At 40.9% G+C, this 24,114-nt stretch overlaps 1 protein-coding gene across 6 annotated transcripts in view; it reads left to right on the top strand.

Annotated features, from left to right (window-relative positions):
- Nucleotides 1-24,114, top strand: part of LOC309380529 (uncharacterized protein) — a 55,984-nt gene that overhangs the window by 11,668 nt on the left and 20,202 nt on the right. For all 6 annotated transcript variants that reach the window (XM_081930587.1, XM_081930585.1, XM_081930588.1 and 3 more), the window contains 5 exons: nt 348-447; nt 1,478-1,566; nt 4,034-4,148; nt 13,020-13,139; nt 19,700-19,930. In XM_081930587.1, coding sequence (XP_081786713.1) covers nt 348-447; nt 1,478-1,566; nt 4,034-4,148; nt 13,020-13,139; nt 19,700-19,930 — 655 coding nt within the window. The remainder of the gene's footprint in view (nt 1-347; nt 448-1,477; nt 1,567-4,033; nt 4,149-13,019; nt 13,140-19,699; nt 19,931-24,114) is intronic.

The raw sequence follows: 24,114 nt of genomic DNA, 5'->3' as shown, positions 1-24,114 counted from the left end.
GCTCATTTCTTTGCCAGCATGTATTTGAGGACAAAAGTAGGTAGTATTTGTGTATTCAGAGTTGCTTCCCGCATGGAGGTGGTGAGAAATGAACGGATACTTCAGAAACATTTAAGGCTTTTCAAGGCAATAAGTTATTTGTAGTACAATAAAACAGATAGAAGGCAATTTTCAGAAAAATAACAGGGTTCTGGAATAATTGGCTAAAAGCAGGAGACAAAAAGAAATCTCTTTTCTGCGTTTAACATCCTTTCCAGTTGTTCCAATAAGTTGTACTTATTAAATATAAATGTAGCATTATGCATTTCTTTGACGTTCTTTATAAGGAAATACATTTTATTTCTTAGAAGCCAATATGAGCAGCTCATAAAGGAAGGGAAGAACGAATGCTTTGAGGAAAGACGTGTTAGTTTTCTGAAGGCTCAAGTACTACAGCTGGAAAGGCAGGTAAAGTGGTATACAAAATTCACCTCAGTATTTTTTGAAAGTTATCAGCATATATATATATGAGACTGTGAAAAGGGCTTCCCCCCCTTTCAAAAATAGGTGTTCAGATTTCCTGGAGCTGTGTGTGTGTTTCACTTCATGTACTTTTCCCTAACCTACCAACATACGTTGATAATTTGATTGATGGCTTGGTTGGTAGTGGGATGAGAGAGGGCGTAGTTGAGAGTTTCTTAACTTTTTGTAAAATACACCTTGTTAAAATGTATATTAGAAAGTAAGTGTAAAGCTCTAATTGAGGGGAGTGCACATTTTAAAGGGGCATTTGGGTCAAATGCACGAACTTAAAAGGTTTGCATGCAGTGCGGGCGTGAGATTAAAAGGAGGGTATGTAAACAGGACCCACCACTAAGGAAGTTCAAGTGAAGTTGCATAGGAATTGATTAAAGAAGGCAGAGATGTATGTGCCTGCATAACAATTCTGTTCCAATATTGACAATTGTAGGGGAAAATCCCCTGTATTTGAGGATACCCATCTTTGGGTCCCTGTCCACATGGTTTCCCTCTGCTAGGGGTGTGCTGTAATCCGGGTGATTATCGTTTTGCATGGAACATTTCATTAGTTCACTTGATTTGTTTCTACTGAACCCAGACCCAGACATTATGGAGATTTCAGACCGAAATAGATACTGGGGTGCATATATGAAGGTTCAGTATGTAGAATTGGGCAAAGTGGACCAGAAGGTTATATGAAGCATTGAACAGAAAAAGTCAAACCCAAAGAAACAAAGTGAAAGACACATAAATCACCAAGTGCAAAAACAGAGATAGCACAGGCACACAGTTGCAGATATTCCTCCACTCTTCCACTGTACAGTCAACACACACCTTCCATTTAAACATCATTTTTCTTTTGCCAGATGTCACTGTAGTGTGTAACTTCATTTTTTTTAAAAAAAGTAATATTTTAACAAAGAAGAAAGAGAAACTGAAGTGATTTTAGGAATAATTTTGTATATGACTTCTTCCACAGGTGCTGCTGCTTACAGAAGGATTAAGTTCTCGAGCTGCTCTTATGTTGCAGTCAAACAATTCTTTAGAAGCGCTTACTGACAAGCTTAGGTAAGCAGTAGAGAGACATTTGATATTGTGAATGAAATTGATCCAGAAGGAGATAACCTGAATAAAATGGTGACCAACATCTGTGTTGTGTTGAGGATTAGAGGATTATGGGGTCCTGTATATATATATATATATATGCAGGTTTTGGTGTCCTCGGGTGTCTTCCCGTGTAAAAGTTGGGGTGTCTAGGCGACGTTTCGACGAGGTCTCACTCGTCATCTTCAGGCTGGTGCTTTCGGCTTCTTGTTACTGGAACAGAGCAGGATCTCAGTGTTTGAGTTCCTATAAATACTGTTGAGGGGGTGTGGTGTATAGCCTCCAATGTTCTGGGCAGAGAGGAAGTTCCCAGGCTAGTGTGCCTTTTCTTCTTTTGTTCCTTAATTACTTGAGGGATATCTTGAGTGATTTCTTGAGTGATATCCTGAGTACCACTTAGGTGGGTCATTAGGTGTGGATTAGTTGCTAAAGTCTTTGTGTCTTGACCTCTTGAACTTTGTGAAGAGTTTTTCTGAGAAGATGGCTGTACTGCACTTAGTTGTGCTCTGGCTTGGCTTCGTGTATAGGGGCGAGCTGTGGTTTTGTGGCCTGTGTCAGCCAGATCTGTGTAGGGATTGCAGGGGGGTGCAGCATCCGGAGGTGCCACCATGGTTTGGCTACTGGATGGTGTCTGTAATTTATCTGTGGAGAGGGTCTGGGTTTGGGTCTGGTGTGGTTGATTGGTGATGACGAGTGAGACCTCGTCGAAACGTCGCCTAGACACCCCAACTTTTACACGGGAAGACACCCGAGGACACCAAAACCTGCATTCCTGTACCCGTGAAAATCTACGAAAGCAAATATATATATATATATATATATATATATATATATATATATATATATATATATATAAAGTAAACTTACATAGCATTCTTGAAAGCTACCAAAAATACTCAGAGAAATTGTATCTCTTACTGCACAGATCCTTATGGTACGTGGTCACCATTCCTTCAGTGTTTTGATGACAATTGAGTGCTTATCCTGCCCTCCTGCCCCAGTTTCCCTTTTGCCTTTCTTCATATTTCCCCCCTTTGCTAAAAGTCTGGGAATGAATGGGGCTTACTGAGGGAAAAGTGGGGCTGGGAGGTCCAGTCCACTAAGTGGTCAGCATGCAAAAGAAGGAGTAGGGGGTGTGGATGAATGGAGAAAACAATGATCTATGAATAAGAACTGAAATGTGGGTTGTCAGGTTTCATTACTGCAAATCCTAAAATGATATGTAGTAAAAACCTTTTGTAATAAATGGGACAATTTATTCAGATTTGCTTGTTCTTTGGATGGCTGAGAGGCTTGCCATTTAAGCACAACTCACGTATTTGATTTCTGTGAGCATTATCTGACAAAGGTGTGAGTGAAAGGAGAACAATGCACACAATGGGAATTATTTGAAGCTTCTACTCTATTTTTTATATTTTTGAATATAGTCTGAGAGTAAACCTTTGGCTGCAGGAAGTTCCAGATCCTGAGCCCACTTGCTGAGAAGGCTCTGTCTTGTGCCCTCATTCACCTACGTTTTAAAGGAAAGGGGGTGCAGAGCAGGGCTTCGATGGACGTGAGCAGGCAGGTTCATATTGGCGAAGGTGGTCCTTAAGTTACCAAGATCCCTATCTTTTTAGGGCTGTTTCCCTATGCTGCATTTAAAAATTAATTGGAGAGGAGAGAAAAGAAGAAAATGAGTTTCAGGGTGTTGTGTTTAAAAATAAATAACTGGTGAATAATTTTCTTAGTGTATTTCATGTTTCCAAAACTTGTTTTGCTACAGTTACAAAAAAACCCCCATTAATAAGAACAGCAACAAAAACATCATTCTGAAATGCAGAAAGTGAGGATTGGGATGCCAAGGACTGTATTTTCTTGGTGCAGTGTAGTTTTTGAAATCTCCTGTTGCTCCCTTAAAAGCTGCACTTGAGGTTTAGGGGGTGAGAATCCTCCAGATTTATTTGCTATGCAGTAAATTATTGCATTTCTTGTGTTGGTATTTGTGTGTGTGAGCTGCGGGGAACGCAGTCGATTGGTGGTGGTAAATTGCTGCCTCTCCTAGTTGTGTGTAGAAATACTGCCCACATCTCTTTGCATCTTGGCCAAGGGATACTGGAGTAATTTTATTTCCTATTAGTATAGGTATGCTAGCATATAGTGGCAAAATATGCCTGGCACTAAAGGAAAATACATTTCTTAACTATTGCAAAGGCTCAAGGAGATAAATAGTAGTGAGGTATGTTTTGAAAGCATGGTTTCATAATTGGTATTCAGGTTAACTTAAACACTGGCTATATAAATGTGCTCTTTGAATTCTTTGTTAGTGCCTATTTCACTTTCAAAATCAGCATTATAAAAAGCATGCAAATAATGAAAACAATTCGTGTTTTTCTTTACGGTATTAAAAAGTGAGAAATGTGACTATAATAATGCATTGTACTTTACACAGTTTTTTCCTCAGTGCTGAAGGAACTGCAACTGAAGTAACCATTCCACGTCCAGAACTTCTTCAAGTAATCGAGATATGTGAAGCAATGAGACTAAAACTTCAAAGAAACCAGCAGGTGAATTATGACGGCATCAGGTTTATATTTGTATATTGTTAATGATTTTTAAAATGTGTGATTTCCTACCTTTCCCTCATCCAGCTGGAATTCCCCCACCTCTCTTCCTCCCTGAAGCTCCCTGTTGTTCTGGAGGGTTATTGCCTGACCCTCTGGAACAGATGAAGGGTGGTATAGTACTACTACTACTACTACTACTACTACTAATTAATAAAGAGTGAGCTGTAAAAACACTCTTCTGCTCATGCTCTCCAATAACTGGTATTCAAAGCAGGCTGCCTCGTAACAGTGGAGGGAGGACATAGCCAATGTGGTTAGCAGCCACTGACAGCCTTACCCTCCGTAAATTTGTCTTTTCCCATTTCAAGCTGTTTAAAAGGTTTTTATATTATTTTACATTAAGCAGTCTATAAATAAATATTCTGTTTCCTTTACCTTGCCTTTTTTGCCAAACTAAAACATCTGAATGCTGAAATTTTTCCTCTAGTTGCTTGATCATTTCAGTTGCCCTTTACTTCATTTCTGAGCATGTAGCCCATAATCCAGCGCACCTAGACATAGGGGATTATCTTTCATAGTGTCCTTGCAAGCAAGGAAATACAAAAAGAAATCTGTTCATTTTGTAGTGTCCTTTTCCATTTTGTAGTGTCCTTTTTGCGGGCTTCCCATAGGCATCCATTTGGACATTGTGACCAGACTATGGTTTGATCCAGAGGGCTGAAAATTAGTTTGCAAATAAATATTTTTTGTTGGGTGGACTGGGATCAATCACTATCTCATCCTAGGCTACTATGGTTGTTTTGAGGATGAAATTGGATAGCTCCCATATACACAGCTCCAAGAAACACCTTTGGTGTGGAACCTGTGGCTCTCTAGGAATTGTTGGATCACAACTCCCATCAACTCCAGCCAGCATGGCCTATGGTCAGGGATGATTGGAGCTGTAGCCAATAAGATTTGGAGAGTCAAAAGTTCCCAGCCACTGTCTTAAAGGAAGGGATAGAAATGTGGTAAAGAAAAATGTCTTAAGAATACAGAAGGAAAAAACCAGGAAATATTTTTAATATAAATCTTAATTAGATAGCCTTATGAAATGGTTTTGGAGAGAGCCCATTTTATTTTATTTTTAAAATTATTTTTATTGAGATTTTCAGTTAAACAGAAAACAGAAAACAAATCAGAACAAACAATCAAAACCTAAAACAAACACTCTTTACAATCATTCTTTGGTACCATCATCTTATTTACATTGCGTTGGATCACGCCTCGACTTCCTTCCTATCCCGTTGCGGTTTTCTTGGTATACTTCTACTCTTACAGTTTCTGTTCCAATTATGTACATGTCACAAGGTTTATGTTAAGCCTACTGTAGTTTTAAAATTTCTACAATTACTTTCAATATACGTCACAAATTTACTCTATTCTTCAATAAACTTTGTACCTTCTTGGTGTCTAATTTTATGTGTCGTTCTTGCTAATTCTGCGTATTCAAATAATTTTACTTGCCAATCCATAACCATAGGGATCTCTGCTGATTTCCATTTTGAGCTATTAATACCCTGGCCGCCACCATATATCAGTATGGAGAGAGCCCATTTTAGCTCCTTGCTTACATTGTGCTTTTTCCTGTTAAAAGTTTTATAGTTTATCATAGTACAACACATAAACTTTAGCCTTTCTAGCCTGACAAATTTTCATTTCTCTGCTGTCAATCAAGCAGGAACAACTGTTGTTGTTTTTAAAAAAGAAAATCTAGATTTCTTTCAGGAAACCCAGCTCAGTTTACTCTTGTCCTATACTGGAAATCACTTTTTCATAGTCTGTGTCAAAGTAATTGAATTCTTCAAGAAGCAGCAGGAAATGCCTGGTGGTTCTTGTGTAGGTTAATTTGGTGTAATATCACTTCTCGGTGTATTAGAATCTCTCATATCTCAAATGCACCCCAAAAACTCAATTAGAAAAAGAAAATGGAGACTGTAGATGTTAGTGAGCCTATAGGAAAGGGTGAGAACTGAAATAAATTAAATTCTATAAAATCATTTTACAGAAGCCAGTCTTTCTTCAGAAGTATGGGATGGAAAATGATTAAGGTGATACACATTTTTAGCTTATGTATAATAGAGAGATACAAAGAACTCCAGACTAATTAAGTGTAGGCTAGGATAACTGTGCTTTGAATGTTAAATTTAGGTGGTTTTTTTTAAATGTAGCTATACATAAAAGAAGAGGCTAGATTATGGACTAATTTGTATATAATTGTTCTTGTGATGTACATATACGTAGTTCCATGTGCTGAGAATCTGAGAGCATCTTTATCTTGGTTATTAGACAGTTATTCAAACCCATGCTCAGAGGAACGTCTGGTACAGATGTAACAGAATGTCAGCAACACAGGACAGGCGGGGAAAACTGGTGCACAGAATGCAGTATTAGGAGTGAAAGCCTGTGGCTTGGTAGGTCTGAAGAAGCAAAGAGCTTCTGAAAACTTCTTTTCTCTCCTCTCTTGACCCAAGTGGTGAATGGAAAGAGGTGCAGTGACAGTGGCATAGCCACAGTTGCAACCTGAGGTGGGCAGTCTTGAAGGCGGCAACTGGCATCTCATTTGGGTTCCAAAGAGCTATGGTTCTAGCTCCCAGGAGGGTTTGAAACTACAGTGGTACCTCGGGTTATGTACTTAATTCATTCTGGAGGTCTGTTCTTAACCTGAAACTGTTCTTAACCTGAAGCACCGCTTTAGCTAATGGGGCCTCCCGCTGCCACCGCGCTGCTCTAGCACGATTTCTGTTCTCATCTTGATTCAAAGTTCTTAACCCGAGGTACTATTTCTGGGTTAGCAGTCTGTAACCTGTAGCGTATGTAACCTGAAGCGTATGTAACCCGAGGTATCACTGTAGTTCCTATGAAGAATTAAGCAGGCAGTTTGCTCCTGTATTGTGGGCAGGTGTCTGGGCGGGGTGCTGTTTAAAGAATAAAAGTAAAAAAATCAGTTGGATAAGCCCAAGCCCCTGGGCTGGCTGAAAGTACATCTTTGGGTTTCACCTTCATCTCCCAGCCTTTTTGCAGTTTTCCCCAACCCTCATAACTGGTGCTTGGCAATATCCTTGCCTTTCTGGGGTACAGAAATCCTCTTGATTTTTGTTGCAGTGAGCTCTGGTTATCTTGCTTGTCACCCATAGCTGAACCTCTCTGAGGCCTGTTCATCCATAATGTATTTTTCTCCTTTATAGCAGCATTTTTTACTGCTACTTTGCCTGAACTTTTAAATCAGGTATAAGCATTTTCTACATGCTGTTTTTAGTCACAGAAATGTACAGGCATTTTCATGACTAAAGTTCTTATTTGTCATCAAAGAACAAAAAAGTCAGCGTGGACATCAGTGGACCTAGTGGGAAAATGACAGTAGCAAAGATGATTAGCAGGTTACAAATTATCCTAATGAGTTTTAAAGTAAATACCACTTTATTAAATGAGTCTACAAAGAAAAAGTATTACAAAAACACAGCATGCCATATTTCTTATCACATAATAGGGCTGATATCCAACATTAGCCACGCTTAGAGTAAACCCATTGATACCAATGGACTTATGATGTTAGTCTATTTATTTCATTAGATTTACAGAGAATATGACTCAGTTGGAAATATTAGGTTTGGAAATACTCAAACCTACAATGGTGTGTTTGGGTGGGGGGAAATTTTAATTAAAATAATAATGAAGTGATCAAAATTGTTAGCTACAAAAAGTACACTTTGCCATGAATTTAGGTTGATCCAACCATCTTTTAAATCTTTTATTTTATTTTCTACAATAATAGTATATCAGATATATTATTTTGTCTTTCTTTCTCCCTTTGAAGCAGCATGGCTGTTGCCATGGTTACAGCTCTGAGTTGACAGTGTGGTTGTCTTCAAGGTTTGAGTTTCACTTGCCCCGATGTATACTGGCTAGCATAATGACTATCATGCAATCACATAGCAACTAATTCCAGTTCCGCAGGCAGAAGCAAAATAAAACACAATAGAAGCATATGTTCCACTTACATTGGCCAGGTAAATGCAGCTTGAGAAACCAATGCTCCGTATGCCTACCCACAGCAGCCATAGTTTCCCCCCTTTGGAATAAGCACTTGGGCAGTGGAATTTGGTGATTTTTCTATTTAAGAAGCAACCCAACAGCTTTGGACTTGTTCAGGAACCTTTGACTATAAAGGGCCAGACCAGATGATACATATTCCTGGATCTGTTCCATACTCTCATGATGCTCCTGCCTTGCTTCTGATAATCCCAGACATCCACCCAAGGGTATAACATTTGGTAGGACTTGTGTGCAGGCCTATTTCATGCATTCAATACTCCTGATGCATTGGCCGATCTGTAGCGAGCCTGGGTCACAACCTTCTCTGGCTGCCATTGGAGCTGGGCGATATATTGGTAAATTGTCTGAAACCAGTATGGCATTCAGGGTTGCGATACCCGTTTCAGTCAATTTGAGTTGGAAATACATTGCACCAGCTCAAATTGCATGCAGATGGCAAAGGGGGTAAGCAGGCAGGCAGGCAGGCAGGCAGGCAGGCAGGCAGAAGGAGCCTGAGAAGAGAAGGTTCCAGGCGAGCACCGTCTCGGACTCCATCCTGCCTGCCTGCACCATTTTAGGAAGCCCCACCCCGTTCTTCTAGCTCCTGTGAGCTGGAGAGGCATCAGGACTTGCTCATCTAAGGTGGGAAGAAGCAGCCAAGATGCATTCCAGACATCATGATACATCAACATATCATGGTATTTAGCTGCTGATATATCACAATGTTGAAAACCAGGTATCACCCAGCCCTAGCTGCCAATGGCTAGATGCTTTAATGCAACAAAGAAGCTGGACGGCTGATTTCAGATCTACAAAACCATGCCTCAATGTCAGCTCCATTTCATAAAAAAAGATTACTATTGTGTTCTGAACAATGTGTTTGCCTTTAAAAAAAACCAAAAAACCAAAAACGGTTCAAGAACCCATTGAAGCTTCATCCCCTCTCTCTTGGTGTACAGTGGTACTTCGGGTTACATACGCTTCAGGTTACGTATGCTTTAGGTTACAGACTCTGCTAACCCAAAAATATTACCTCGGGTTAAGAACTTTGCTTCAGGATGAGAATAGAAATCGCACAGCAGCGGCGCGGCAACAGTGGGATGCCCCATTAGCTAAAGTGGTGCTTCAGGTTAAGAACAGTTTCAGGTTAAGAACGGACCTCTGGAACGAATTAAGTACGTAACTAGAGGTACCCCTGTATATGGATAGCCTGGTAGACATGAGTGACTCATTAATATGTATCTCATATGAGGGGCCTGTCTTCTTATGAGGGCTGCTGTTGCACCATGTCCTACATTACAGCTGTTAATTCAAAACTGATTTGCTCCATATTGAGAAATGTACAGTTGCATATGGAACTCCTAATATAGTCAGTGGCCAGCAGGTTAGATGAGGGGGTCAGGTGCAAGAATTAGAATGCTTAAATTGCCATTGTAGCATTGTCATTTGTAAGTCTCTGTGATCTCAGGATTTGACTGCCCTTGTAATAAATATTCTATTATCTTTGCAATAAAGGTTCATACATTGATTATTTTCATGGACTGGGGCAAGTATATATATATTGAGATTAACACAGTTTCCATTGGGAATTTTATCTACACTTTTTTTATTATTATTAAGTTGCAGTGTTGTGGCCACTTTGACCCAATTTTAAATTCTAAATCATTGCATTATTACTATTAGCTTTTGGGGTTGCACATGTTACAGCACAAAGAGCTTTATATTGCCATTACATCTTGTGCTTGTGTTGTTTTGCTTGGTATCTTGCTCTTTGGCATCCAACCACGACCAACTGTTCATCTTCTTTGCTACAGTAAAACAGCCTACTCAAAGTCCTGCACCCCAGCAAGGCACAGTGGAAGCTACTTTAGCATCTAGGGCCAGTTGAAGGTGAAATCATAAATTAGTATATGACATTTGTGATTTCACCTTCTGTTGGCAACAGGTGCTGTAGAAGTGTTAGGGTTCCATTTTTTTTATTTTAAGCATCTGAGAGCCTAAGAGCTTTCACTGGGCATCCAAACCTGTTGTTTATTTAGTGAGAAACATAATATATTCCATGCTGTGATATCCTAAATCAGTGAGCTGCAATAAGATATGATCATTAAGGCTGGTGGCACCAATTGTAATCCTTGTGAGAATCATGAACTATAGCAGTGTTTCCCAACCTTTTTTGGGCAAAGGCACACTTGTTTCATGAAAAAAATATCGAGGCACACCACCATTACAGCCCCGTGACGTCAGCGCGCAGCGTCACGCCGGGAGGGACGCACGAAAGTGTAAGTTTCAATTTTTTCCCCTCCCCCTTGCCTTCCTTCTGTGCCAACCGCCAAAAAGCCAAGAAAAAAGCCAAGACTTTAGGGCAGCAGGTCGACACGGAAGAAGCTCCTACCTAAGGACAGGTGCGACGGCCGTGTCCTCTTCTGCCACACTTGGCAGCCCTGCCTCACGGTCGTGACTCCCACCCTGATTTCTCCCCGCAGTCTGTCCCCCGACCTCTTCTGAAGGCTGGGGGGGGGGGACAAGGGCTTTTCTTCCGACCCCCAGCATTTTAAAAAACCCCGGGACAGCGGAGGACTTCTCCGCTGTCCGGGGCAATCTTAAAATGCTGGCGGGCGGCATTTTAAAATCGCCCGGGACAGCGGAGGACTTCTCCGCTGTCCGGGGCGATTTAAAAGCCCCTGGGAAGGCAGGCAGGGGGGACAAAGATTTTCGCCCCCCGCCCGCCTTCAGAAGAGGTCCTGGACCTCTTCTGAAGGCGGGCGGGGGCGAAAGCCTTTGCTCCCCCCTGCCTGCCTTCCCGGGAGAGCGGAGAAAGGCAGCACGTTTCTCCGCTGTCCCGGACGGCTTTTGAAGGCAGGCTTTTGAAAGCCGTCCGGGACAGCGGAGAAACGCAGCGCGTCCTTGCCGCTGCCCCCCCGACTTGGCTGGAAGGCTGGCGGGGGGAGAAGCCTGCTCCTCCCCGTCGCCAGCCCCGCAAACTCGGGGGACAGCGGGAGAGGCGCAGCGCGCCATCCCGCTGTCCCCCGACTTGGCTGGAAGGCTGGCGGGGGGAGAAGCCTGCTCCTCCCCATCGCCAGCCCCACAAACTCGGGGGACAGCGGGAGAGGCGCAGCGCGCCATCCCGCTGTCCCCCGACTTGGCTGGAAGGCTGGCGGGGGGAGAAGCCTGCTCCTTCCCGTCGCCAGCCCCGCAAACTCGGGGGACAGCGGGAGAGGCGCAGCGCGCCATCCCGCTGTCCCCCGACTTGGCTGGAAGGCTGGCGGGGGGAGAAGCCTGCTCCTTCCCGTCGCCAGCCCCGCAAACTCGGGGGACAGCGGGAGAGGCGCAGCACGCCATCCCGCTGTCCCCCGACTTGGCTGGAAGGCTGGCGGGGGGAGAAGCCTGCTCCTCCCCATCGCCAGCCCCGCAAACTCGGGGGACAGCGGGAGAGGCGCAGCGCGCCATCCCGCTGTCTCCCGACATGGTTTGGAGGCTGGCGGAGGGCTTCCTCCTCCCCCAGCCCCGCAAGCTCCCAGAGCGATGCCAAAGCTGCGCGCAGCTTCGGCATGGCTCTGGGTCCCGTTCTGAGGGAGGGGGAAGCTCGGGCTTCCCCCGCCCCAGCCCCACGCCTGGCGGTGGGGGAATAAATTTTTTCCCCTTTATTCCCCCCCCGCGCCAATTTTTCCCGCGGCACACCAGGCAAAGTCTCGCGGCACAGTAGTGTGCCGCGGAACACCGGTTGGGAAACACTGAACTATAGGTTGATCCTAGCCTGTTTCAATAAACCATAGTTTACACTATTAATAGTTAAGCAGTCTCTTGGCTTGGGCCTTGTAGTTTATTTGGGGAGCCTTGCACAGTAAACATTTAAGAGCCTCTGAGCTACTCCAGACTTGAACAAGTTAAGGGCTTCATGGAATAGCAACAGAATAATAAGCCACATGTTCTATGAATGCCTTTCTCCTTTATCAATTCAGTATCCAAAGATTTCGTTTTGAATGGGGATAAGAAAAATAGGGATTTGTGGCAACTGCTGCTTCTTCTTTTACTATTTTCAGGGAAGGGCTACATTTTAGTAGTAGAGCATATGTTTCACATGTAGAAGGTCCCATAGTCAATCTCTGGCATTTCCAACTAGTAGGGGAAGAGACTGCTGTCTGAAACATTGGGGAGTTGCCCAGTCAGCATAGACAATATTGAGCTAGCTAGATGGATGAATGATCTGATTCAGTATAAGGGAGCTTCCTGTGTTCCTGTTATTGAGAACTTCTGCAGCAAGATGTCTAAGATATGGAGCTATGTAGTGGTAGGTTCCTGGTTCCTATCTTGTTTCTGCTATGAACTGACTACTAGATGATTTTAAAAATACACATCTTTGGAATTTCTTGGTAAAAACTTGCTCAGATGCTGGACTGCAGGTTATTAAGCTAAACCTTAAGTTCTATTAAGGGCAATTTACAAAGTTTGGTTGAAGTCTCTAGCCTCTGGGCTATCCCTCAACAGCTGGTCAGCCTAGGATTTGTTAGGCTACTGTAATTCTTTTGGTGATAACCTTACACAAAAAGGGAATCATATCCATAGGAATTCCACCTCTCCAGTGCTCTGTCAGAAGCATAGAAATTGGCTAGATCTGATTATTGAAAGTAACAGAACAATGAGAAAGTACTTTGATTTCTTGAAGGTAAGAACTATTTATTAAAATGTACATTTTTGTAAATTCAGATGAATTAAACTCTGGGAGGGTTTAGCTATGAAACACAAACTTAATTGATGTAACTGTTTTAATAATTATTTCCTACTGTCCCTCTTTTTCAGATGTCTGATCTGTCAAAACTTGCATTGCCTTGGACTATGGGAGGGAACCTTGTTACACAGCCAATTACCCTTTTGGACGTCTGCTATGGCAAAATAGAAAATTTAAATCTGAGATATGTGGTAAGGACCTAATGAATTGAAATACAAGGAAGAATCCTTCATTTCTTCCCCGACTTTTACTTTGATTGTCTTTTTTTATTCCTTAAAATATTAAAATTAATTAGCATTAGTATGAATCATTTGCCCCTCTTACTTTCAGACTGGTTAATGACTAAAATCCCATATGATTAAAAGTATACTTGAGGGGATATTGATTTCCATCAAGGGATGCTCAGTTAAAGGCAGAGCTATTTGCCTTTACAGAATAACATTTTGAGTAGAACAAAAAAAATGACTTATGCAAGTATAACTCTTTTTTACATTATTACTGTACAAGACATTAAGTGCAAAAGAATATACAAAAAGATAATCTGCTTTTAGATATCCCAGTCAGAACCTTGTTGTGACGCCAGCATGAATATGCTGGATACCACATGACATGAGGAGGGTAAGTTAAGCATCTTGTTCAAGAGCATTTTTCAGCCTAGCTCTGGCGCTGCAGGTGTGATGATAAACTTCTATACTGGCTTGGCACCAAATCAATGTCTGTATATTGACAGTCTTTTGTTTTCTGAAATATTGCCACAGTGTTGCCTGATAAGATTTTTGTGTGCTCTTGTGTACAATGGGATGTTAAGTATGATGTGTTGGATTCAACCATATTTGCCATGCTTTTCATCAGCCACCACTGAGCAATGGCTTCATAAAGGAACACTGCCACCACTGGCTGAGGGCAAAGACATTCTTGGCAGAAGTATAAATAAAGAACTGGTGCAAGTCAGATCAGAAGATGAGAAAATATTATAAGAGACACAAAATGACTCTTTCCTGCATCCCTCTTATTCTCCACAATGAAGATGTTCAGAATTTTTGTATCTCTATACATTTTATGTCTAAATTTAAACATATTTTGGGAATGTATCTCTAGGTTGTGAATACTGTTTAAAAGCAAAATAAGAAAAACCTGGTGGATGAGATAGAATCCTCTATTTTAATATGGCATGAGCTTGCTTGGAGGCAACACTAAACCATAATTTCATGTGTTTGCTTGAGTCTCAGGCTTTTACACACTCCCTCCTGGGTGACCATGTGAAAGTTTCAAGCATTTGCTTCCTGTTTAACGTCCACTATGGTTTAATGAAACACTGGAATCATGAACTATCATTTCATCCTGGCCTGTTATAAGTAAACTGTAGTTTCTACTAACAAGAGTTTATTCTCTATGGGCATAATGATAAATCACAGGAAGTGGATGCTTCCAATCTCCACTCTGTGGCTGTGCCAGAGGGGAGAGGGAAGGGTGGAATATGCAAACTTGACATTATAAATGAACTGGGCCAAATATAAGATGTTTCGGGGATCTGGTTAAACTTCATGATTCAGAGCAGGAATACACGTTTGCGAACAGGAGAAGCAAAAATTTATTCAAATTTGACAGAAAGCTCTGCTTTTCATGAGCTTGGTTTTCTTTTTGGTGTGAACTGTCCAGATAATACCAGGCATTCTAAGTTGTAGGGAGGCAAGGGTGGAAATAAAAGTATATATGATGGCTGACATGTAAAAGAAGAAAAGGGCATTTCTAACCTCTGTTGCGTGTCAAGGGTGTGACCTTCTGAATCTGGACTGAAACAAATTGGCAATGACAGCTCCTGATTTTCACTGATCTCACTTGAAAAACATTGCAAATTGTATCTCGGCAGAAGTGGCTCTTGTGATGAATTATTCATGAAGCTAACTTCATCACATAGAACACCTGCTGAGAAGCGCTTGCGTTGCATATTAACATACATGTATTAAGCTTTGCAATTAAAGCCCCGGTATCAGAACCCCGTTTGCTATGACAGTTGTTATAATGCGCCATGCTAAAGGCAATGACAAATACGGGTTTACATTCTCGGAGCATTTCATAATTTTAATTGGTTCTGGGGAAAGGTCACCTTTCAGCAACACAAAGGGAGCTACATTCACTCTTTTTCCAAAGCATATCAATAATTCTCACACTTCCCCTTTCATTTTAGTCTCCGTGTTCTGCAAATCTGGCAGGTGCATGGTACTTGCTTAAGTAGAACTCTGAAGATAATGTGCAGTCTTTAGACCGACAGTAGAAACTCAGTAATAATGAACACATGTACTTGAATTTAAATCCTTTTAATTTAAATGGAACTTGTTTCAGTGTAAATATTAGGCTATTTTGGTGCATGCTGGAGTTACAGTCAAGAAGCATATGCAGTTCTTCCTTGTGGTCTCTGTGTAGCCCCTCATATTTAGTTCCATGTGTGCACATAATGGAATGAAACCTTCTCCAGCTCTCAGAAGGACAGAAGGCAGCAAATGTTCTTAAAGAGGGAAAATATTTTCTCTAGCCTAAGTAATTCATTTTCCATGTACAGTCGTGCCTATTTATCACGATAAATATTACACACACTTCCCTTTTCTTGAGATAACGTGCTAACAAGCAAAAGGCAAATTCATGCAGGCACTTGTGTAAAACAATAAAACTTGCTTAATTTCGCTAATGAAGGCTGTAGTGAGAATTGGCTATTGGAAACATTTGGCATGAAAGAGCAGCTTTTAACATGGAAACTCTTAGATCTTTGTTTGAAATCATATAGTGAGAAACTTCAAAAAAGAAGCCTTCAACTAGAGTGAAATACGCTCAAATAGGTGAGCCAACACTAGATGTTATTTAGAAACTCTTGAAAAACCTTTTGTGATGCTAATGAAAGCTGATTTGATTGGGTAACCTTTCCTACTTGTTCTTTGTAGATCAAGTGTGGTTCTGCTTATTATCCTCCATTGTTGCTTTTTTCCGTCAGTTGAAGGTTAAATCTATTTGCTCATCCTTCTCCACTTAACCAGAGCTGGAACCCTGCAAATGGAGATATACTAAGTTAGAACTATTTGGGAAGCACTTTGTTAATAAAATAGCAATAAAGCACAATGCTGAATGAAGGAACTAGAATAAAATGCAGAGACTTCAGCATCCTTTCCAACTCTACAATTCTATGACGTAAGTGTTTCAGAGGACAGTGAGATAATTTCTAACATTGCCTAGGTTTCTAGAAAGTACAGCCCCTCATGCTTAGGGTGAGTCACAACAATAAAAAAAAATCAAAGATATTATTTAAAATATAAACTTCTAGATTATCCTGATTCTAACTGGAAATGATTAAATCGGGGTGGTTGCTGTGGTGTCCATCCTCTAGAAGTTGTAGCATTCCAGCTCTCATCTACCTGCCCCATCCACCCTGCTAAAGGTAAGGGGTGATGGGAATTGTATAGTCCCAACAGCATATTGAGGACACAACCTTGGTTACCCTTGGCTTAAACAAACACGTTTCACACTGCTTTTGCAGAATGCCTTGGTTCATTTTCTTTATACAACTACTAAATCATGCACTTTGTCAGAGAGCCTGGAGATGGCTTCCAGGTGCTATCTCAACCGCAAAACATAACTTTAGCTGTAGCAATGCATAACAGACCATCATCTGTTTTTGACTTTGATGGACCTCAGGGAGGAATGGAATGTATGCACACATGTACATTTTGGAATTGAAGATCAGTCACTGAAACCCACCCCCCTTTTTTTGGTAGTTAGAATTTTTTCTCTGTAGGCTTCCCATTCTAACTTGCTGAGCTTAGCAAGAGAATCATAGAAGTGTAGAATTGGAAGGGATTCCAAGGGTCATTTAGTCCAATGCCCTGCAATGCAAGGATCTGTTGCCCAACATGGGGCTCAAACCCCCGACCCTGAGATAAAGAGTCTCATGCTGTACTGACTAAGGAGAACAGGGGAGGAGGCAGCCTCTTAGCAGCCATATATCTCAACCTCTAGACTGTAAAGCCAGGTGCACTCAGACATGAACATACTGAAATCAGAAATATAGTGAGAACTTGGCTTCAGCCTCCAAGCATCTATAAATACAGCAGGTGTTTTCTTAATACTTATGTGCTAACTTGAAACTACAAGGGCAACTTGACATATCTGAATAGGTATGATTGGAAGGTTTTTAGCTGAGGCAATTAGAATAGGATCCACTATTTGACTATTGATTCAAAACCTAAAATGTATTTTAGATAATTGACTTTTATTTGTGTATCTCATATTGTTATTTTATTGCTATGGCCCGATGGCTGACGCAAATAAAGATTCATTCAGCATCTGGATAGGTTTTACTGTTCGTTTGGTATGCACAATCCCGTCTAGAGAAAGAGAAGCATTCACTGAAAACCATAGACAATGGAAGGACACCATGAAAAATATGATCATATCAAGAATATGAAAATCAAGGATACTTGAGCAAAATAATAATAGAAGTGTCAGATACTTAGTCTTCAAATTAGTGTAAAGCTTATATATACTGTAATGCTTTCAAAAATACTAATACTGTTTTTTAAAATACAGAAATATCGTACAAAGTACTCTTTATCCATTACAGATTGCAAAGTCTGGAACAATCTTTCCCTGTTGAGGTGTTTTACAGAAGTTACTAAATAACTGAGTGCTCTTTAAATGGGGCACCGTTGGTTGTCAAGTACTTGGAATTTTAAAAGCATTAGAGGACAGAAAAAAACTTAAGTTCAGATATCAGATTGTGATGTTCAAGCTGTGTACTGGAAAACCTCAAAGTTCCTTAGAGGGCTTATCAGGGGCTCCTTAGTGAGGTTCCTTAGTGAGAAGGTCTTTAATGGCAGATAAGCTTCCAAACTCGACAGCTTGCTTATCACTGTAATCATCCACTGGGTAGTGTGGGATATGCTCTAGAATGCATGCTTAGTTTGCACCCTGTGACAATGACCTGGTCAGTGTTACACATGCGCTGAACGCACACCCTAAGTAAGCTACAGGATCCTATGCAACACACACAGGTTCCTCTGTTAGCTATTGTGTTGACGATCAGCTGTTGTGACTCATTAGCTGCCCAGAAGTGAACAGAGAGTCTTTGCCTACAGTTCAAGTTTTGACTCTGCATCTAAAATTGAGCCTTCCCCACATCTCTGACGCTTTCCCATCAGCACACACTCCTTTTTGCTTCTATTTCTTCTCAGATCTGGGTAGCAGTTGCCAGGAGAGAAGGACTGAGGGCAGACAAAAGCTAGCTTTCATCCTGCCTTCATATCTTCTGTAAACAGCTGAGATAAAATGAGGTTTACAGTTGTCTTCAGGAATTACTTCGATTTCAGTGGAGCCAATTTATGTATGACTTTACAGAACTTAAGCTTGAATTTGTATCTCTAAACTCAATTGGTACTTATATGCAGCTCAGAGATGACATGTCAGAGGGTTACCAAACCTAGCATGTAATTTGTTCTCTCCCTGTGAGTTTCTGTTGGTTGTTCTTCTGCTCAGGAGCGCCATGCAAAGAGATATGCTCGCTCACTTCCAGAGGGATGGAAAATTATATATAGGCAACCTCAGGATGTTGTAAATGCTTTGTACTCTTATCTGCAAGGGACTAGAGTAACTGGGGTGAGCTACTTTTTAATTCTGTAGAACCTGAGGTTTTTGCTGATGCCTGGTTTCCCTTTGGAAGCAAAATGACTATAACTACTTCCTTTCTGTTTGTAAGTGTGTGCACACACACACACCTGTGTGCAAAGTATCCATGAATTAAAAGCCTATTTTTCATTTGAAGTTGTCGCTTATATGAAGTTTAGAACAACATCAGCTGCGAAATGCATAATCATGTGTAACAGTTAGAAGCATCAGATAAGTGCTGAATGAAAATGAAGTATTCAAAGCTGTACATAAAAGATGAGAGAAACAGCTCATATTGTAGCATTCTAGATGCTGTGTGTGTGTTATGAAGAAATTTGCATGAACACTTGCATCCAAATGTTTTTGTCTTGGCAAATTCTTTAAAATATGTGAATATTCTCAGAATGTATACCAGTCGTATTTGGGGGGTGTTATTTGGCAGTACAACTGCACATTCTTTTTCTTTACCTCAGCATTTATACATTTAAATCTTTTTATGCTAATTGCTTCAAAATGAGCGCTTGATCTTAGCAGTGACTTCTCAGTCTATACTAAATGAAAACATGCTGTTCAATAAATGGCAAATACAGCTGGCTAAAGGTTTAAACAGGAAAAGGACACAGGATTCTGTGGTAGGTAGAAGATAAACATTGGCTTGTTTATGGTTTTCTAATACTCTGTTTAGAAGTTTGATTCCCTCACCCTCTCCAAAAAATCCTTTTTACTACTCTAGCTCTGAGCTGTTCTTTTGGAAAAACAATCAGCCCTGTTTGGAGGGTAGCTTTGATCTCTGTTTTCTTATTTGTTTTAAGAAGCTAGAATTCTGGCAATTTGTTGTGTTTCATGCTTTGTCAGATCATGCCCCCTCAACACATGTTTTCCACAGATGGCTTGGAAGGGCGGGGGGAACGGCAGAGGAATGCCTGGGGTTTGACGTCTCCACTACAGTTCCCAAGTGATTGTTTTGGAAATGTCAGCCTACCCACTGTGGTGCCTTGCAGGTACCTAGTGAGGGCATGTGCCCTTTCACCTGGCATGTTTAACTTGTTTTTCTTTCCTCAATGTTTACCATTTCTCGTCTTAACCTTTCTTGTTTTCGCAGAGCGCTCTTGAAGGAAAACTTAGCAAGCTGCGGAGACACCTGCTTGCCATGAGGCAAAATCTGGGTTTTGTTCTTGCCCCTGGACAGATGTCCTCTGAGGCAGCTCAGCACATCCTACCAACTGCTGTTTATGCTCGGCTGATAAATCATGCAACTCAGTGTCAGCAGTCTGTGGAGGAATGTTGCAATGATTTGCTCACTTTGACGCTTCTGGTACCTTCAGCACCTTGGGTGAGTGTTGTGCTTGGCAGGCTGGAGAGGGATTGTTTCAGAACAATTTTAAATGCTAGCCAAAATGCTACGTTCTCCTAGTTATGTATAATCAAGTTCTAGTCTGCCTCTGGCTCTTATTCATACTTCATTCCTGTTTATTCGATGGAGGGGGAAAGTGTCGTCCCCTCCCCATTCTTTTCAGGCAGAAAATAAAATAAATTTGTTGGTATCTTGTAGTTATCATCAATTCATAATATTGCACGGCCATCTTTTGCAGATGTACCACTATGTACAGAACTATTTGATGACAAGCAAATGCATCCAAATATATTCTTCACTTAAACATGTTCTTACATGTGTACCCTGGGAGCCACTGTGGGATTATTCCTACTCACACCAGAGACTTTCCAAAAAGTGGGACAATGAAGTGTGAGCTTCTCATAATTCCTCAGTGATGCAGGAATTATGATTCCATATTACCAGTATGATGTGGAAAGGGGTCTCACTCTCATATTTGATGTTGAACAAAGGATCCCTGTCTGTAGAACAGGAGAACAGCTGCCAGTTAGAGAAGTCGATACCAAACAACCTACCATCAGTTAATGTTTTTTTTTACTGAACACAGAAAGTTAAACCAGCATCAAAGAGAATAAGGTGGTGCTCCACCTTTCCCTACAGCTGCTGCTAAAGTTCACCTATATTTCCTGTATGATTCCAAATAGAGAGTCCTTCTGATGTAGTGGTGCCCATTTGTTTACTGTTGGAATGCTAAAGCAGGAAAATGAGAATGCACAGAAATGAAATTAATGTTTTGCCTCTGTGTTCACAGCAGAAGATTTAGGGCAGACCCCTGAACTAACTTCCTTATAAAGTGTGTCTGAGGAACTGAGGCAAATAGTTGTGACAAGAGATGACGTTTCTGGCCTTATTGACAAACTGAAAACTGACAAATCACTTCCACCTGAGAGTTCTTAAAGAACTCAGATGGCCAGAAATTTCTCATTTAACAATACAGTGGTACCTTGGGTTACAGACACTTCAGGTTACAGATGCCTCAGGTTACAGACTCTGCTAACCCAGAAATAGTACCTCAGGTTAAGAACTTTGCTTCAGGGTGAGAACAGAAATCGTGCGGCGGCGGGAGGCTCCATTAGCTAAAGTGGTACCTCAGGTTAAGAACGGACCTCCAGAATGAATTAAGTTCTTAACCCAAGGTACCACTGTATGAACTTGTTCCTAAGATGAGCTGCCAGAATTGAGGACTGGAAAATGACCAATATAACACTATTTTTTTAAAAAAAGAAATGGGATCCAGAGGAGAACCAGGACATTTACAGGCTGGTTAGCTTAATGCCTCTTTTGGGCGAAAAAACGGTGGAAACAGTGGTTAAAGATATGATTATAAGGCATATAAAAGAACAGAGCTCTGCTGAAACAGAGCTACCATGCTTTCTACAAGGGTAGGTTTGGCCTAACCAATCCTTTAGAGGCAACAAGCATGTTGATAGAGGAGATCCAGTTGACATTGCTTACAGAGACTTTCAAAAAGCTTTGTTAAAAGTGGATCAGACCAAAGGCCCATCTAGTTCATTGGTGGCACAGGTGCCAACCAGATGCCATCAGAAGCCCGCCAGTGAGACCTGAATGCAGCAGCCCTCTTGTTACCAGAACCCACCTGATGATTTCCAGTTCCCAGTTCCCCAAGCCCATGTGCTTGGATTTTTTCACTTGTTTTTCATTCTACTCCATTGACAGTGATTGGACTAGATCTGCTCAGGGATCCTCCTCCTTGCTGGGAATTTGATATCATTGTTAGGCTAAACATTTTGAGAAGATGAGGCACAGGTTGTGTCCTCTCAATGATATCTGTGTTGCTGAACATGTGGCAGCATATTCAAACTTGCTGTAGGCGAAAATTCTGAATGAATATACAGGAAATTTTGAGCATTCTTACCTCAGTGCCAGCCTGCTGTGATTTATGGAAACATAGAAACCTTTCTTAACATTGTCAAATTATATTTTTTTTAGAAAACGGTTTATGAATTGCAGAAAACTTCCTTAAAAAACAAAAACAAAACAGCAGTAGCAGCAACCACCCCCACCTCCACCCTCTGGCAACACCTCTAGAACGGTTTTGCGCTTCTATCAAAGAGCAAACATTGGAATGGTCTCAACACTTCTAAAAACTCAAATGTACATCTAAACTGACAAAGTGCTTCCAACAGCTTCTTCCCTTGAAGGAATGGGATGCCACTGAAAGGAGTAGCTTGAGCAGGAAAAAAATATGAAATTTTATTGTTTCACCTTTTTATATAGAGATTGATGGGAGGAGAAAGCCAATTGTGGCTCGGGAAAAGGGGATGATAGGGAACTTTCAAGCCTGAGAATTTTCCAGCAAGATTCTCTTTGGTCCTCAAAGCAGTGAGACCAATTGAGCATATTGGTAAGCAATTTTCCTTCCCCCCACCGAGACAATAGAGTGTGACATTATATTAGATTATTATCTTTGGACATTGTTTAAAGTGTGTTATAATGCAGTCTAATTAGCCATGTGATAATTGGGTCCCTAACAAATGAAGAAAACTAAAAAAGGCTTTAATAATCTCATTTGAAATTAAATTTCCCCATTTATCCTTACTTTATCTTTATTGTGGCTGAGGCTTTATTAGCAACATCATAGCTAAGCTGCCATTATTTGCATTTTAAGTAGAATTAAAGTCACACTGTTCTGTTTTTAATTTGTTTTTTGATTGAATCTTAAATAATTAAGGCTGCAGTGCTAGAAGCCTTTACTTGAGAGTAAGCTCTTCATTTAATACAATTGGGCCCACTCCCAAGTACCCATGGTTTGGATTGTACTACTCATCTAATATCTTCCTTTAAGGAAAGACAAGAAATGTCCCTTGCATATTAAATAATCACAGCAAATTTGGATCGACAATGTAACCTACTTTATTGATTGCAAACACTATGGAGGCTATATCCAGTAAGTTATAAGTAAGCAAATAAACAATAAATGGGAAGAGCAGTTACAGTCCTTTGTACACACTTTAGAAACCACAAATTGTCTAACTATGGAAGCTTGTAGCAGTAATCTGTAGGCTCAAGACTCTAACACACCCATGGATCCAGAGGTAAATGTGTATAAGAAGACTGATGGAAGCCGAGTTCTTTGCCCCCTCCTCCCCAAGGACCACCCTCCCCAAATGCTCTACTGGGGTTAAGGGAGCCTACTGAATGGGGTGGGTTGAGCGGGCCTTGAAAACTAGTCAGAGAAGCCTTTCATGAGTTGAAAGCTTTGGAAAGGAGGAGATGGGGAAGTATATGGGGTGGAGTTTCTCTGTATGCAGTTACTTTTTTGGTATAAAATCAACTTTATATTTAGTTTTTGAATAACCTTAACATTATTTTGAAAAAAAGATGTTTATTATTCCTTCAGAAGCAAATAGCACAAAAAGCTTATATGATATATAAGTCTTGCCTATCTTCTATATTATGTATAATTTTGCTGGCGTTTATTCTGAGGTTGCATTTTGAATCAGCTGACCTAGCAAATAAAACGTATTAATGAATAATTAAGAGAGATGCAGGCCTAATTATCTCTAATTTGTTTTCTGAATGCAATATCCGCCTTATATGAGAACATGAGCACCTAACCTCCTCTAGAGAGCTGCGAACAGATATTTATGGTGTTAGTAAGCAAGGACATTTAGTGCCTTAGGTTAGTGAGATACTGGTAAGTGGGTGGCTATGATGAATTATTTAGTAGTCTCTTTATGGCTTCTTCCATGGAGATGGAGACAAAAGGGGTTTCCTGAAGTCTCATGAATAAGCGTGTACACCAGGGAGTGCAAGAATCAAAGGGAAAGGAATTAGCAGCTGACAGCTGATGCTTTCGGCCACTAGTTTGATGTGGAGATTTAGCAAAATTCCTTGAGTTCTATTGGGTCTTCCAGGAAATTCACCAGTTTGGCTAAATTGTGCTATAAAATATCTTTCCGTTATGTAATTCATCTATGGAAGCAAGCTGGCTAAGGAAAATTAACTCAACTGTTAATCAAAGAATATGAATTTTGTATTTTTATTGCTGGAATTTCTAGAAACATTTGCAGTACCTCCTCTGCCTGGGTGTATTAGATGTTGAGTCTTAAAGGTCACATGTGAGCAAGCAACAGAGAGATTGTAAATGACATTTGTGGATT

Source organism: Podarcis melisellensis (genome assembly GCF_964234715.1).
Source record: "Podarcis melisellensis genome assembly, chromosome: 11".
In the NCBI taxonomy this organism is placed as follows: domain Eukaryota; kingdom Metazoa; phylum Chordata; class Lepidosauria; order Squamata; family Lacertidae; genus Podarcis; species Podarcis melisellensis.
The sequence above is the reverse complement of the archived record's forward strand: the minus strand, read 5'-3'. Positions and strand labels throughout refer to the sequence as shown.